The sequence below is a fragment of the Colias croceus genome, chromosome 9, assembly GCF_905220415.1.
Source record: "Colias croceus chromosome 9, ilColCroc2.1".
NCBI lineage: Eukaryota > Metazoa > Arthropoda > Insecta > Lepidoptera > Pieridae > Colias > Colias croceus.
In genome coordinates this window covers 4,553,551-4,571,552 of record NC_059545.1, presented here as the reverse complement: position 1 = coordinate 4,571,552, position 18,002 = coordinate 4,553,551, and the positions used below count along the sequence as shown (strand labels likewise).

At 36.7% G+C, this 18,002-nt stretch overlaps 1 protein-coding gene and 1 long non-coding RNA gene across 5 annotated transcripts in view; both read right to left on the bottom strand.

Annotated features, from left to right (window-relative positions):
- LOC123694520 overlaps positions 1–18,002 on the bottom strand; it is a 44,777-nt gene that overhangs the window by 4,488 nt on the left and 22,287 nt on the right. For 3 of the 4 annotated variants that reach the window (XM_045639976.1, XM_045639979.1, XM_045639980.1), the window contains exons 6-18: positions 17,726–17,746; positions 16,815–16,940; positions 16,097–16,307; positions 15,743–15,831; positions 12,476–12,654; positions 12,016–12,152; positions 11,450–11,601; positions 11,048–11,174; positions 10,554–10,709; positions 10,018–10,173; positions 8,880–8,991; positions 8,502–8,766; positions 8,023–8,230 (exon numbers count right to left, since the gene is read on the bottom strand). In XM_045639976.1, the coding sequence (XP_045495932.1) occupies positions 8,023–8,230; positions 8,502–8,766; positions 8,880–8,991; positions 10,018–10,173; positions 10,554–10,709; positions 11,048–11,174; positions 11,450–11,601; positions 12,016–12,152; positions 12,476–12,654; positions 15,743–15,831; positions 16,097–16,307; positions 16,815–16,940; positions 17,726–17,746 (1,939 nt within the window). The remainder of the gene's footprint in view (positions 1–8,022; positions 8,231–8,501; positions 8,767–8,879; positions 8,992–10,017; positions 10,174–10,553; positions 10,710–11,047; positions 11,175–11,449; positions 11,602–12,015; positions 12,153–12,475; positions 12,655–15,742; positions 15,832–16,096; positions 16,308–16,814; positions 16,941–17,725; positions 17,747–18,002) is intronic. The other variant, XM_045639978.1, reaches the window with a different exon arrangement.
- On the bottom strand, positions 44–6,081 carry LOC123694522. The gene is made up of 2 exons (XR_006751820.1): positions 5,889–6,081; positions 44–242 (listed from the first exon to the last, which is right to left on the bottom strand). It is a non-coding gene; the product is annotated as an uncharacterized LOC123694522 (long non-coding RNA).

The window sequence follows — 18,002 nt, the reverse complement described above, 5'->3', positions numbered from 1 at the left end:
TATGAAGTTGTATTACAATGAAAAAAACTTTTTTGGAGATATAACTGTATTAAGCATTTATTACTAGCTGTGGTGTTCGTTTTCGGTCATCATCATTTCACCCGATAAACACCCACTGCTGAGCATAGTCCTCCTTATAGAACTCCATACGGACCGATCTTACGCTATTCGTTTCAAGGCCCGGTTCCCGGAACCCGTACAAGGTCATCACTCCAACTTGTAGGATATAATAATAGTGGTGCCTAGATGAAAAAAAGTATGAAATAAAAGAAAGGATGAAGTATAAGCCTTTTTTATCTAAAACACAAATAAAATGTATGTTCAATAGCTATTTACAGAAAAGCAAATAGCATTTTTCGTCAGTAGCGATAATCTTTTCTTTAATGTATACGTATATTCAACATCATTTTTGCAAACAAACATTTTTGCCATCACGATTTCATTGTATATAATAAATAGATATATTTGTTAATTACATGCACTGTGTGGATTTAAATATAAAAATAATCAAGTATTTACCCAAATCGAAATTAATAAAATAGCCGTTCTATTTTCAATAATCGTATCTACATGATAATCTTTGAATAATCTTTGTCACACACAGGTGTCAACAGCAAAGTTAACATCAGCTGTTAGATTTTAAAATATAAAATTATTTAAAACTAATTGTATATAGTGCTTAAATAGAAAATATTATTAATTATTAACCATTACATTGATGTACAAGTGAAAATTATTGTGAAACACACCTTCTATGGGATCTACGCAACGTTTAACTTTTTAACGCGGAGGTCAACGTGTCAACGGTTATCCCAATTCAAATATCTTCGATAAACCAGGGGAGTACTAGTTTTATAATTTCATATTTAATTATAAACAACACCTATATTCATTTGTATTACCAACACCGCTCATATTTAATGAGCTACGTCACAATAAATACATTGGCACAAAAGTTACCGTCTCACTTTGCTTGACAAGTTGGAAGCAATTTAGAAGACAAAAACTTATCGCCCCAGACAATATTATTCTTTACTCTTTACTACATCATACCGTTAATCACTTATCAACATTCAGTACTACCATAATAGTATTCAAATATAATTATCTCATACATTTTCTTTCATCTGTTTCAGCAACTACAAAATACAATATGCTGACCCGCAAGGCAGTAGCTAAGGACATGGAGAATAAATTAAAAGCTACACTCCATGATTTGAAAACATCACAATCTTTATGTGAAAAACTCATACAAGAGCGGGATGAAAGTGAATTAGAGATTCAAGAAATAATTAAAAAGAACTCTCTTCTAAAGGCCGAGCTGGCAGAACTACACATGAAATACATTTATAGTGAAGACAAGTGCAAAGCCCTCCAAGACATTGTGGACAGCTTCCAGCAGTGCTCTAGTGACCATGAGATGGCTCTTAGCCGTATCGCTAAGTTGGAATGTAGCCTAATGGAAGTGCAAGAGGACAATCCCAAGCGGCAATGCAACACACCAAGTAGTCTTCATGATGAATTAGTTGAATGTGGACAGTTAAGTGGCTCTGTAAACTTTAAAAAAATCAATTTCTCTTCACATAAGAAGTTGAAAAAATACCTTAGATTAAGTAAGTTTATCAAGCGTACCCAATCAATTGTTAGAAAGAGTTCTTTTAAAAATGTAGTTCAATTAGAGAAAGTCAATAAAAATCTGGTTCAAGAGTTAGACAAATATCATAGGGATCTAGAATATTATAAAATCTTGTATGATGTAGAAACAAATGAATTAAAGGAGAAGATAGACTCTTTAAGTCAAATGTTAAATGATGTCAACCAGAAGTATTCTGCTGCCCAAATGCAAATAAACGAGCATATACAACAGGCAGATGACTTAATTAAGTTGAGTAATGAAAATATGGATCGCTTTGAGTCGCTGACCAATAAATATGTATGTCAGTGTTCAAAAAGTGACAATGAGCAAACGTCGCCCCATAAGCTTGACTGCACAGACATACATAGTGTTAAACCCGTGACAACAATTTCAACTAGTAAAACTAAACACCTTTCCGAGCAGGAAATTATTGTGTTGTCAGATAGTATTGGTCAGGGTTTTGGCGCTATGCTCAACAATTTAGGGCTTAAAGTCACTAATATTTGCACTCCTAACAGTTCATTTAATTATATAATCAAATCACTTGATCATTTTAGCTTTAATAAGAATAATATTGTAATTATACTATATGGAGATAGTTTAAATATAAAAAATAAGGATATTGATGTAGGATTTCAAAAAATGTTGGAAATTAGTAGTCAGACTAAATGTAAATTTATGTTGTGTACATTGCCGTACCTACCTGGTTTGACACAAGAACAAAATAGATTAATTCATAATATGAATTTAAAATTGTACAATGTAACAAATCATCATCGTGATGCATTTCTTTACTTTGACATTAATTTGTGTATTAAATCTTTTACTTTGACAAAGAATACAGTGTATCTGCCATCTAGATATAAGCGAGAACTTGCTATGTTAATAGCATATAATATTAACCAGTCTGGTACATGCTTGTTATCAGACCCTGGATCTACTATAATTTTATGTAGTAGTAATAATAATTATATACACCAACCTTGTGTTGACAGAAAATCTAGCCCTAAGCTAGATTTAAACTAGTATATAAGACAACAGCTAAGCAGACTTTTTCTATTGTACATCAAAACATTCAAGGCTTGGCTAGCAAATTATTAGAAATAGAATTATTTTTAAATCATAATAGAATTAAGGTTTTTTGTGTAACAGAACATTGGCTTAAACAATGTCAGTTGGTAATAAATATTGATAATTATACATTAAAAAGTATATACTTCAGGACATATGCTATTCATGGAGGTTCTCTTATTTTTGTACACAATAGTGTAAAATGTAAAGAACGAACTGACATTGTTAGTCTTTCTGTAGAACGGACCATTGAACTGTCCTGTGTTGAACTGGAGCGTTACATTATTGTTTGCGTTTATAGACCCCCTTCCAGTGACTATAATATGTTTGAGACAGTCATGGAAGAAATATTAAAGCGTTTAAGTAGGAGTAAAAAAAAAGTTATAGTATGTGGTGATTTTAATATTGATATACTTTTACAAACACAAACGGCTACACGAATTGTTAATTTGTTTCAGTCATTTAATCTGTATAAACTTTTTAATGAACCCACACGAATTACACCTACTTCTGCAACCTGTATTGATAATATATACTGCGACTGCTTCTGTTTAGAGAAAAATATTCTCAATACACTCACTTCGGATCACTGTGGCCAGAAAGTAGTTTTTGAATGGGATTGCTTACCTGAATTTAAAAGAATTAATGTTAGGCCTATAAGTAAAAAAGGCATTAATAAATTTAGAGATAATATTAATAAAAACCTGCCCGTACTGAATGATCAATCCTGTAATAATAATCCTTGTGAAATGTTTAAAAATCTTTTCAATTTAGTTCATAATGAATTTGAAAAAATATTTAAAGTTAAATCTTTAAATATTACCAAGGATTTACCATTTAGTAAATGGGCGACACCTAGCATACATAGGTGTAGGATCGTTCTTTATGAGTTATATGGTATGAAGCAATATAATAAAGACCCATCTTTTCTTAGTTATGTTAGAAATTACTCAAAAACTTTTAAAATTGTTTGTTTTACTGCGAAGCGATTGTATATCAGAGATAAAATACGCGAATCGGATAATAAAGTTAAAACAGTTTGGTCTATTATTAATGGTGAAATGGGTAAAAGCAAATCAAGTAATACTATAAAACTTGTAAATAATGACAGGGTTATTGACAAAAGTGCTGATGTTGCTCTTGCTTTTGAAGAATTCTTCTGTAGTGTCCCTGTTACTATTACTAATAGTTTAAATTCGTCTTCAGCACTTGCAGAAACCTTTTTGAGGGACCATGTTGCGGGGTGCAGTACATTATTTGAATTACGACACGTAACTGCTAGTGATATTGTTACTGCCTTTAAGACGCTTAATCTAAAAAATACTTGTGATCTTTGGGGAATGTCCGTAAATTTAGTTAATAATATCATAGAAAATATTGCGAAAAATTTAGCTTTTATATTTAATAAGTGTTGTGACTATGGTACATTTCCTAATTTACTAAAGCTTAGTAAAGTTATACCTCTATTTAAGAAGGGCGATCAAGAAGACTGTAACAATTATAGACCTATCTCTATTTTACCAACATTAAGTAAGGTATTCGAGAAGTTAATATTAAACCAACTGAGTAGTCATTTTGCATCTAATGATTTACTGCACACCAAACAGTTTGGTTTCACAAAGGGGCGCTCAACCACAGATGCTGGGGTTGCACTTCTAACACATATATATAAAGCATGGGAAAACTCAAAAAATGCTCTGGGGATATTTTGTGACCTCTCCAAGGCATTTGACTGCGTTGAACATTGTACTTTGTTACGTAAACTTAATCACTATGGAATTAAAGGAAAAGCACAGAACCTCATAGCGTCATACCTGCATGATAGGATACAGACTGTAGTTGTTAATGGAGAACGTTCTAGCGGTGCGTCAATTAACATTGGTGTTCCACAGGGGTCAATTTTAGGTCCCTTCTTGTTCTTGGTATATATCAATGATCTTCCCTATTATTTGCAGGATAGGTGTGAAATAGTTCTGTTTGCAGATGATACCTCATTAATTTTTAATGTGGATAGGCATGACCCAAATGTTGACGAAGTGAACAGTGCTCTTTTACACATATCTGAATGGTTTAATGCCAATAATTTATTATTAAATGCCAAAAAAACCACTTGTGTTGAATTTCTACTTCCTAACGTAAAAAAGTTGAACAGAGATATTACCTTGAACGGGGAGGTATTGCATCCTACTGAGTCTACTGTATTTCTAGGGTTAACATTGGACGAGAAACTACAGTGGGGAGCCCATGTCAACACCGCTGCAGGTAAGCTCAGTTCAGCTGCATATGCAGTCCGAAAAATAAGGCAACTCACCGATGAAGATACGGCTAGACTGGTTTATTTCAGCTACTTTCATAGCATTATGTCCTATGGAATTCTACTGTGGGGCAGGGCTGCAGATATAGAAACTATATTTATCTTACAGAAAAGAGCCATTCGCTCTATATATAATTTACGTGCTCGGGATTCACTAAGAGATCATTTTAAGAATACTGGTATCCTTACTGTACCATCACAGTATATATTTAATAATATTTTGCATGTACACAAAAGCTCCGACTTACACACAAGAGTAGGAGATAGACACGATTATGGCACAAGGAACAGGAATAGAATTGAAATGCCATTTTTCCGATTAGCTAAAGTTAAAAATTCATTTATGGGTCAAGGTATACGCTTTTACAATAGAATTCCTCACAATATTAAAGAGTTTAGTAGTTCTAAATTTAAAACTTATATAAAAAATGTATTAGTTCAGAGAGCGTACTACAGTATTCAGGAATATATGGACGATAAAAACCCATGGAGGGTTGTCGCGTAAAAACCACAAGACAGTTCATTGGCATATTATGTAGTTAGATATAAGTTTCATATATTGTAATATTTACATGATTTTAAAAGAGCAACTATGGAGTTTCTTGCCGATTCTTCTCCATAGATCACTGCTTTCCGAATCGGTGGTAAATGTTAAAATAATTATGTAATGACGATTCGAAAGTGCTACTAAATAGTAGTCTAATTGAATAAATGAATGTTTGAGTTTGAGTTTGAGTTTCACACTAGTGATTGAAGCAATGTTTTATCCCTTTCATTATTTCAATACAAGTGTCAAGCAAGTGTCATTCATTAATAATTGCAAATTGTTATTTTTGCTCTAAAATTATAATATTTTAATACATTTACCTGTGATATGATATTCCTCTATCTTTCTTTATTTTACTATCGTAATTTTTGCACTTTCTGAACACACAAGAAGGCATTATTGATAATTTTAACGTTTATATCAGCATGTGCGTTCGCTGTCACAAGTCACAATCTGACTGATTCCACTGGTCCCAATTAGGACCAATTCACGGTTTACGTTTTGGTGCGTTGGTAACGTTTCTATATATAATATCATTGGCTAGGTATGGCTAAATGTAGTTATTAATAGGATATATACATATAGGTAGTATACATATAGTAGTAGGTTGTTATAATTTGTACTCGTGTCACTCACCAAGCTCGCGTTGATGAGTGACTGCGGCGAGCGTAACTCATGAATGTGCTTAGTACTCGTAAAGTAATAAGGTTAATAAGGCATTTATTACTTAGTTCCGTGTGACTAACCGAGCTCGTGTTGCTGAGCGTGTGCGGCGAGCGTAACTCATGAATGTGCTAAGTACTCGTAAAGTAATAAGGTTAATAAGGCATTTATTACTTAGTTCCGTGTGACTAACCGAGCTCGTGTTGCTGAGCGACTGCGGCGAGCGTAACTCATGAATGTGCTAAGTACTCGTAAAGTAATAAGGTTAATAAGGCATTTATTACTTAGTTCCGTGTGACTAACCGAGCTCGTGTTGCTGAGCGTGTGCGGCGAGCGTAACTCATGAATGTGCTAAGTACTCGTAAAGTAATAAGGTTAATAAGGCATTTATTACTTAGTTCCGTGTGACTAACCGAGCTCGTGTTGCTGAGCGACTGCGGCGAGCGTAACTCATGAATGTGCTAAGTACTCGTAAAGTAATAAGGTTAATAAGGCATTTATTACTTAGTTCCGTGTGACTAACCGAGCTCGTGTTGCTGAGCGAGTGCGGCGAGCGAAACTCATGAATGTGCTAAGTACTCGTAAAGTAATAAGGTTAATAAGGCATTTATTACTTAGTTCCGTGTGACTAACCGAGCTCGTGTTGCTGAGCGAGTGCGGCGAGCGTAACTCATGAATGTGCTAAGTACTCGTAAAGTAATAAGGTTAATAAGGCATTTATTACTTTGTTCCGTGTGACTAACCGAGCTCGTGTTGCTGAGCGACTGCGGCGAGCGTAACTCATGAATGTGCTTAGTACTCGTAAAGTAATAAGGTTAATAAGGCATTTATTACTTAGTTCCGTGTGACTAACCGAGCTCGTGTTGCTGAGCGTGTGCGGCGAGCGTAACTCATGAATGTGCTAAGTACTCGTAAAGTAATAAGGTTAATAAGGCATTTATTACTTAGTTCCGTGTGACTAACCGAGCTCGTGTTGCTGAGCGAGTGCGGCGAGCGTAACTCATGAATGTGCTAAGTACTCGTAAAGTAATAAGGTTAATAAGGCATTTATTACTAAGTTCCGTGTGACTCACCGAGCTCGCGTTGCTGAGCGAGTGTGGCGAGCGTAACTCATGAATGTAATAAGGCATTTATTACTAAGTTCCGTGTGACTCACCGAGCTCGCGTTGCTGAGCGAGTGTGGCGAGCGTAACTCATGAATGTGCTAAGTACTCGTAAAGTAATAAGGTTAATAAGGCATTTATTACTAAGTTCCGTGTGACTCACCGAGCTCGCGTTGCTGAGCGAGTGTGGCGAGCGTAACTCATGAATGTAATAAGGCATTTATTACTAAGTTCGGTGTGACTCACCGAGCTCGTGTTGCTGAGCGAGTGCGGCGAGCGTAACTCATGAATGTGCTAAGTACTCGTAAAGTAATAAGGTTAATGAGGCATTTATTACTAAGTTCCGTGTGACTCACCGAGCTCGCGTTGCTGAGCGAGTGTGGCGAGCGTAACTCATGAATGTAATAAGGCATTTATTACTAAGTTCCGTGTGACTCACCGAGCTCGCGTTGCTGAGCGAGTGTGGCGAGCGTAACTCATGAATGTAATAAGGCATTTATTACTAAGTTCCGTGTGACTCACCGAGCTCGCGTTGCTGAGCGAGTGTGGCGAGCGTAACTCATGAATGTAATAAGGCATTTATTACTAAGTTCCGTGTGACTCACCGAGCTCGCGTTGCTGAGTGAGTGTGGCGAGCGTAACTCATGAATGTAATAAGGCATTTATTACTAAGTTCCGTGTGACTCACCGAGCTCGCGTTGCTGAGCGAGTGCGGCGAGTGCGAGGCGTGCGAGTGCGGCGCGTGGTGGCGGTGCCGCGCCAGGTCCGTGCGCGCGCGGTGCGCCGACGTGTCCAGCAGCGACGAGCGGGGCACGGCCGCGTCCAGCTCGCGGGACAGCCCGCTGCAGGGCGGACCGCCTTCAGAGGACACGCTGCCGCCGCCGCCACCGCTGCTCCTGGAACGTTAGATAATACATATAGGACGGTAGGTAAGGTTATTTTAGCGACACACTTTTCTTTCTTCATATCAAAAGATTTATTATTTAAAAGTATTATTATATAGAATGAATGTCCTTCAGCATTTTCAATATGAAGCAGCTTCTAAAAACATCTACAAAAATAAATTGTTCTGTCAGTTATGTTACTTTTTATAGACAGTTATCATTCGAACTTCAATATTTCCACTATTCAATACCACCATTGACCATATTGCAAAGTATAACTTACATTGTATCCGTTAGTCCAGCATTGTTCGGTGTGCTTGTCACAGGCGCGTGTGACGTCACAGGCACGGGCGGGTGTGCGACGGGCGGTGACGTCACCGGCGCTGACGTCACAGGCACGTTCACGGGCTTCACCTCGCTCGCTGTAGTTACAGTCACATCGCCGAGATCGGGAGGCTCTCGCTGCCTTTTCTCTGACTTATCCACTTTCGCGTACTCATCCTCTATAGGTGATAAATCAGATAGATCGCTGTCTGAACTCCATGGATCTGTGAAAAATATTATTGATGAAATAGAGAACACAGAAAGCCCAATCGATTCTATTTTATTGTTTAATATTGTGTATATGGAGTTATTTTTTTTATTTTAATAAAATAATTACCGTTGATAAGCAGTGGATCTGGATCCGGCTTCCTAGGTAATGGCGGTGTTTCTCTTCGCGCGGAGGGCTCGTGCGGCAACATCACTGGGAGACCAGCCTTCTTCTGCGTCTCCTGTTCACAGACATGAGTTACTAAAATGTAATATTTTCTCAATACCAATGGTTAACTAGGCAATTTTAAGTTTAAAAACAGTTATTTTATATTTTCCATCTTTTCAAAAATATTGGAATCTTTTCTTTGAGTAAAATATCTACTTCAGTATTAATTTGAATTCTGTCCCTTCAGGTTGTATTACAAAATTCCACCCTATAAAAGGATATAAAACATAGACATGCGAAATTGTAAGTTTCTAAGTCTGTACTACACTGTTTACGTTTTCCCTTGTACGCATTCTCGCTAGATAGAACGCGTACTAAGCGCATAATACTACGTACATATCGGTGTCATAGCGCCGCGTCAGGCCCACGCTCTGACACGCGTTACGAACATCTGATAAATAACGCCGTTAGTACACCGACGCATTCGCGTGCGGCAGCGAAACAACGAAAAATCTGTCAGTAGTATGGCAGGTTTTCGCATATGATATGTCTCACTCTAGCACAAAGATAGATGAAATAGTTGCGTCCTTGTCATTATTGTTTGTCAAGGAACTGCGAAATGGCTATTACACAGACGCATTGCGAAAGAGTTGCGAAAACATTGCTGTTTATTAACGTTCCGCAGATATTTCGCTATGCTGTAGTTTCGCAGAGATTCGCTGCCGCGTCGAATGCGTCGGTGTACTAACGGCGTTAATGCACATATTATATGGTAGTTTGTCACGCGTACTAAGTGTGCATGTTAGGGCTTAGTACAAAACATCGCGTGGTTATCATTGCGCAGCGTCATGTTAGCGCTCTGTTTCACGTTACAGCCTTCTATTTGACAAACCGTCTGGACAACACACCAAGGGGGCTGTGTTCCCTTGAAGGGTTTTAGGCAGGAAAAAGTGAAGATTGTTAAATAGACTTGAGATTCTTTATCTCTATATGCGTAGCACAAAGGGAAAAGGCAGAAGAGAACAAATTTACGATGACAGATTTTGTTTTTGACAGAGTTTGACATAGACACATTCGTCTATCCCACACATATACGCACCAGCAGCAGCACCTCAAGGCGCGCGACACGCTCGTGCAGCGCGGAGAGCGCGGCGGCGTACTCGCGGTGCGCGTCGCGCAGCGTGCTGCTCCACCACTCCTCGCGCGCGCGCACCATGGACCGCGTGCGACGCCACTCGCGGAGCGCGCGACGGGCCTGTATATATATTGAAATATTACATAAACTTTCGACAAAAATCTTATAAATTTAAATTAACCTAAAGAAAATAGAATATTCGTGTCGTTTAAATTTAAAACAATGGTGTAGAATTAATCAAATTATCATTCTACAAAATCTTATCTTAATATAAAAAAAAAATATCAAAGTAATTTGTACTTAAAAAAAATGGAAATTTTCAGAGATGATAATAAATAATTTCTATATACTATGTACAACAATTATCAGTTACTTATTACGCATTGGAATCCGCATTACAGCAAAATACCGCAGTGTTTTATTGTTATTTCAAATTTCTTTGAATATTAAAACATTATTATGAAAAAGAAAATTAAAGATCAAATATCTTCATAACCGACCTTCTCATACTTGTCCGTAGCGCGCCTAGCCGCGTGCGTAGCGCGTGCTAACGAGTCTCTCAGCGCATCGTCGGGCGGTGCCCGCTGCGCCCACCACTCGCGCATGCGCGCTGTAATTTCTGCACCGCTACCACCGCCCGCTTCCATGCCCACCAGCTGATGAATACATTTATGGTTAAATAAGGTTGCAAAAATAGGAATGGAATTTTAAAAATTTATATCTCCTTTAACAATTGGGTTCACTTATAGTTGATAACCGTAGAGTAAAAATTACCAAATTTCTTTATTTTTTAATGTTATCAAAAAATTTAGGAAACAAGAATGTGTAAAATAAGCGAAATACAATCTTCCAGAGGAATAATATACTATAGTTATGCGTATATTAATTTTCAGTCTGTCCAGTAATTCTTAATTTATTAATCACAAATTGCAAATAAAAACACCTTATATTACCATGAAAAATACACTATACCGTCAATAAAACACTCGTATACCTCATTGACTAGCGCCTTTAGCTGCAAGATGTCCGGATGTCGCACGGCCGCTGCAGCTGTCTCAGCGGCCGCCTGCTGCGAATCCTCTTCCTCCACCTGTTGTCGCCGCTGACGTTCTCGAGATGCTCTATAATAACAATTTAAAAAATGTCTCGTTAGATTAAAAGAAGTGTGTATGCTGAGCACACGTGACAGAAGTGAAACTTCTTTGCCATAACGCGCATAACTAAAGAAGTTTCATTTCAAGAATCCTTTAAACTTATTTAAAGGATTTTAAGATTATACTAATTCACATTTGTCTCGTAAAAATAATTAAAAATTATAAGTCTACACACTTTACAATTTCTCATATCAAAAATAAAACATTGTTTGATATAATTTTTAGTACGACAATTTGTTTACCTTTCTTCTCTTTCTTTATCAGCGGCTAACGACTGTCGTATAAGATGCGCCACTTCGCTATTCTCTGGATCCTTCTCTCTACCGATGAGAAATTTAACCGGACCGGACGTGTTTCTCAGTACTGATGCCGCGTAAGCTTGTGTTACACCGACCTATGCAAATACATAGTTATATATTTTAAATCAAAATTATAGACTGTTTTTGTGAAGCGATTATAAATTTGTGCATGTTAATGCATTTTATTACAATTTCTAGTAGTCTTGGTCAAGTTTCTACTGTACTTACATCCATACTAATATTATAAATGCGAAAGTAACTCTGTCTGTCTGTCAATCACGCCTTAACTACTGAACCAATTTGCATGAAATTTGGTATAGAGATATTTTGATACCCGAAAAAGGACATAGGCTACTTTTTATCCCGGAAATCCCACGGGAACGGGAACTATGCGGGTTTTTCTTTGACTGCGCGGGCGAAGCCGCGGGTAGAAGCTTGTTAAATTATATTTTCGTCCGATCATTAATTTTTTTACCCAATTTTATGAATAATAATAAATTATCACTAACCAAACTCTTCCCATCGACCTCAATGATCTGATCGTTGACTTGTATGCGACCGTCTCGCGCGGCGGCCCCGCTCTCAGTGATCGTCTTCACAAAAATGCCCAGTTTCTCTAAGCCCGCGTCGGCGCCAACACCCATACCTGTAACAGTAAGATAACTTGTTAATAAAACTGGCCCAGCGCGAGTCGGACTCATGCACTGAGGTTCCCGCACAAACCTGTTTTTTTTTTAATATTATTGTAACTTAAAATTTATACTTTTCTCAAATTTTCCTTTATCTGTGCTATAAGACGTTGCTTCGTAGGTTTTGATTCCTTAGCGAATGTCGAAAATTTACAGCATAAACGGTTGTAGTGGCTTGGAAGTTTGATTTTTACACGGCTTCAAGAGACAGTTGACCTGATTATTGGGTATAAACCCTATACTTTACAGCACATTACAGCAATAAAGTTATAAAACATACCGATAATGGACAGTCCGAGCCCGTCAGCGCCCTTGACCAGGTCGACGGGGAACACGTGCATCTTCTCCACTCTCTTCTCCAGCTCATACTCAGCGGAGGCGGCCACCGGGTCCACGTCCTCGTTGCGGCGGTCGTACTCGCGCACCGAGTGGGTTGAGAACACCCGCATCGGGTCCGTACTGGAATTATAAAATAAGACCGAAGTGAAATCTAGAGTTGATCATGGACGAATATAATCTAGTGGACTGGTAATGGTCATACTAGAGATCGTACCCCGTAATTTCAGACTATTACTAGATGGCGCTCTAATTTGAGCTTATTATTTAATTTGCAGCTTTAAAAGCACCACTAGTGACCAATTTTAGAACTATGGAAACAGCAAACTATCGATTTTCAATTATTACATCTAGAGGGCGTTGTTTTAAAAACTCCGGTGTTTTTGAATTATTTTAGTTTTTAGCTAAGAGCGTTCATGCTCTTCACAGGGCTTAGTGCAGAATTACGAATTAGAATTATTATTAATTTTTTCAAGCGTTGAAATAGTTTTGCTGAAATCATCATATCTGCTGTTTATAAATGTGATACTGTCTTTTAAACTAATAATTTCTTGCTTTATACAATTTAAATCTGACGAAATCCTATTCATAATTGATGATTCCAGTGAGCGCCGCAGCTTTTCCATCTCTTCGGATATAATCTCTCGAATAGAGTCAGCTGATAATGCATTATTATTCACAGCGATAGGGGATTTAAAAGAAGATGTGCCACCTCTACGTGTTGTAATGTTATCAGGACTTCGTTGTAACAATTGAGCGCATGAGCGTACTGGGGTATTTTCAGTATTCAGAGATCTTGACTGATGAGTGGAACATTCAGGGCAAAACCATTTTTTTTTAAATTCGCTTGTCAATTGTTTCTTTTTGTCAGTTGGGAACAAACATGCAATATGATAATTTCGTTTACAATGAGGGCAAGATAAAATCCCAGCGCTGCCTTCTGTTGTAGCTTTGCAACAGGCAAACTTCATAATGATTGGAAAATTTAAGTAATTAAGAAAAAAAAATATAGTAATAAATTTCTGATAATATGACCCGTGTCAGGATCGATCTTCCTACTAACTGTTTTAAGTCCAGTTCACTTTGTACAAAGCTACGAGTGTCTTGTAATTTTCAACGAAATTATGTTTCTTATTGTATCTGGTAAATCGTCACGATAGATGACAATGTTAATTTGTAACTTTTGTTTTTAATATACCGTCAACCACTTTTATCACTTTTACGCAAAAAGTTTCCAATGTTAATTTTAATAATAAATCATGATGTATAACGCGTATTCGTCCACAAATCAGATTGTTTTTGATAACTTAAGCACCACTAATAAAAACTTCCAACAAGATATACTATTTCAATTAGATTTGAATTTAATTTGTAACCCGCTTGATCAAACACGTACGCTTCATACTGACGTAAGCGACTGACTGTGTTGGTGTTATCAAGTTTGGGTCGCTGGCTAAGACATGCTGGACATTTCCAAGAAGACTTCTTTTCAGGTAAAATGGCATAAAATCTCTTATCGTTGGTTCCAGCGCACTGCAAGTCATACGCTAAAGAACATAGGGAGCATCTAAGGAAGTGAGTACCTTTAATAAGGTTTCGACACCAACTACAAAGTACAAACATTCGACATAGTGATCAGAGTAGTGTATATATATTCTTTATTTTTTGTGAAAAAAAAATGTCTATACCTATCTTTTTTCTTCTTAATTATTCCCTTGTAAACAGTATTACATATTTATATGAGCAAAAAATACGGGAAAAGAAAAAAAAATCTAGATGTACGGCGATGATTTGAACCAGCGTCCATTAGTTTATAAGTACGAGACTGAGTCAATACAGCTACAGACACTTATACGTCTTACGTTGAAATTTATGCTCTAATTGTTCGAGTAGTTCTTAGATAAAAACAGTTCATAGCAGCGTGGTCCATGATGGTGGTCACGAAGTCACTCTCGAACAGCGATGATCGAAGTGAAAACTGAAAAAATAGGCGGTTCATCCTAAGGAGCGCTGGGGCAGTGAACTCTCATAAATAATTATTATAATAAAGTTGTGCTCATTCATTTAACAATTAATATATCTATAATTTAAAATTAAATTTATCGTATACCTAAACTCCAATACGAATATCAAATGAGAGTGAAAGATAATCCAATAAGAGTGAAAGAGAAATTTTGCGACAGTCCTGCGGAGGTCCTGCGCGAAACCGCGATGTTGCCGCATCGCATGACAGCAGCAATTGCGCGCGACAAGCGCGCGACGTTGCCAGTTGCCACTCCTATATTATTATAAACAAACAATAAAAATACGCTCGCGAAAGCAAATTCGGGGATTTTCTAATTATTAATTGATAATCATTGAATTCGTTTTGAAATGGCCTGTACTTTATAATTTTTAGTGTTTAAATAGACATTTATAATGTGGTGCTCATTTTTTTTTGTTATGAATTTACTACGCTAATGTATTTTCTTTGTTTTAGTTCAATAATTGAACACCCGTACAATTTTGTCACGAGCCGCCTCTTGCCTTTATAATATTTTACGTTTTATATTTTACGTTATAGTTTACGTTTTTTGCGTATTATATTTTACGTCAAGATACTATTTGGCACATTGATTTTTTTAGAAGCGACATCTAGTTGAGACAAGAACCATTCAATTATAAAAAAATGCCAAATGATACTGCGAGTAACATCTATCGACTAAATTGGGAACTGAGAAACGAATTACGCTGTTTACTATGGCTATGATAAGTCCTCTAGATATTTATTGGGTCCATGAGTTGATTAAGATTTTTTCTCAAATGTACGACTAACGTTTTTCGAAATCATTAAAATTAATATCGTGCAAAAAATGTGTTTGAATTGGAAAATGGTAAAAACTAATCTAATATATATAGATATATAGTTATAGATATATATTATAAAAGCGAAAGTTTGTATGGATGTATGGATGTTTGTTACTCTTTCACGTAAAAACTACTGAACCGATTACAATGAAATTTAGCACACATATAGAGGGTAACTTGGATTAACACATAGGATAGTTTTTATCCCGGAAATCCCACGGGAACGGGAACTATGCGGGTTTTCCTTTGCAAACGCGGGCGAAGCCGCGGGCGGAAATCTAGTTTATTCATGTATGCAAATTATCACACAAATTTTAAAAAAAGCCTATGTATATCTAAAATTGGCAAATATTAAGTAACATACCTGAATTTAACTTTACTGCTTTTCTTAACAAATACTGGTGGGTAATAATCGTCATCATCATCCTCTTCTATAGGAGGCAGACCGGCAACCTGCAATTTAACATAATCGTTTTAGTAAATAAAAGTGAGTATATTATAACAATTAAAGTTATAATATATTGGTGTGATAGCTATATAAAACATTAATAAATTATGTGTCCATATCACCTCTGTCTGAAATCTAGATACTTGAGCCATAAAGTACTAATAGGAGATGGGATTAATCAATTCTTTTACTTGTAATCTAATAGCCACACCGAATTCAGCTAAACACATTCCCATTTCAAACGCACTATTCATCTACGCATCCACTCACTTCTGTATAAAAGTGTCCATCTTCAAAGTAATGTATGCCGTTCTCCTCCGCGAGTTCCCGCAGTGCTCTCGGCGGGTACGACTCGAACACGCCCTCGGGTTCGGGCGGCGCGGGGGGGGGCTCGCGTGTGACGTCACGCGCTCGGTCCCCGCCCGCGCCCGTGTCCGCCTCCAGCGAGACGAACTCGTAGCTCTCGTCCACTGACTGCATGCTGGTGGGACAACCATAATATTTATTTAAATTTTTTTGGGGTAAATTTCTCGCCATGCAACGATGTTGTAATTTAGATTATTACTAGCTGCGCCCCTCGGTTTCATCCTCGTGGCTCCACCCCTGCTGATCTCAGCGTGATGATATATAGCCTATAGCCTTACTCGATGAATGGGCTATCTTTTTCAAATCAGACTTGTGTTGTTCCTGAGATTAGCGCGTTCAAACAAACAAACTTTTCAGCTTTATAATATTATATAATAGTGTAGATAAATTTTAAACTGGGTAAAGTTTCTAAACATGTATTTAAAATTAGGAAAAGCAAAAGAGAAAAATCATAGATTGAGATTTGCGTAGAAGTTCAATAACAAATGCTATATAATTGCGGTTAACACGCTTCTGTGTCACATAAAATACAATCAAGGAAAGCAATTACTCCTAGAAAATATGTATTAACATTTAACATTTCAAGCATACTATAAAATAGTTTATATCAATGCACAATCACCTCTCGTACGAGAGCACAGACTGGTAGCTGTCGTTGAGCGAGACGCCGTTGTCGTGCGGCAACGCGTGCGGCGACAGCATCGCCACTATCTCTTGCGCCTGCTCATCCGACAGCAGAGCTTCTTGCCTGTATCGTGATAGAAGATTCATTATGTAGTAAATGTTATTATTTGTTAAAATCATTCCATACAGGGTGCAAAACTTTAATCGTCCAATGCAGGAAAATCTGAAAATTTATGAGTTACAATATATTCTATAGATGTCTTAAAAGTAAGAATTCTTATCACGTAATCTTCGATATATATTATACTTTCAGGCTTTCCCATACTGATCGATCTTAACGTTTCACTCGGCATTTAAAATTCTTAGCTAATAAATATTTTCTTACTTTAAACTGACATTTTTTTTTAATTTATCCATCACCCACGTAAAATTTTTTTCAACAATATACAATAGCATGTATGTATCAAAAAATAATAGAATACCCAAATGATTATCGCCTAGTTTCCAATTTATAAAAATATCTTATCTAAAGCATAATAGGTAGTATTGAAGAAGAATAGAATTAAACATTATTATCAGCTTAAATATTGTTTTGAATTTAATCTTAAAAACGAATTAATAAAATTAGTGATTTGGAACACTGCCTTTACACTACATTAGGGCCAATTGTTACTGCAGTCTTAATTATGTAAACTTTCCTTCATACTGAGAACAACCATATAAAATCACGAATACCTTTTTAATTCGAAAATAATTACCTACATTGTTGCGAAATCAAAAACACAAATCGAAAGACATACAAAGAAATAATGTCCGCAATCAAAGCAACATTAGAATAAGGAGAAATTACAGGACTAGAAAATGGCACATACATGAAAGTAACAGTTGACGAGAACTAACCAAGCTTACCTAAGTTTTTTCTCCAGAATACTGCAATGTGATCGGGCAAGAATGAAGCGTTGTGCAGGCAGCATGCAAATGATAAAAATACGACGTTTAATTCATGTATGAAGCTGGCAGTAGAACTTATGATTCGCAAATAGTATACTTACATGTATAATAGATTGTAAATAAAGAAATAGCGTGCAACAAAAATAATATTATTATAATATAATAACATTTCCTAGCTACATCAACACAAGAAAGTATTGAACGAGATAGAAAGTAGCGTATAATAAAATAAGTC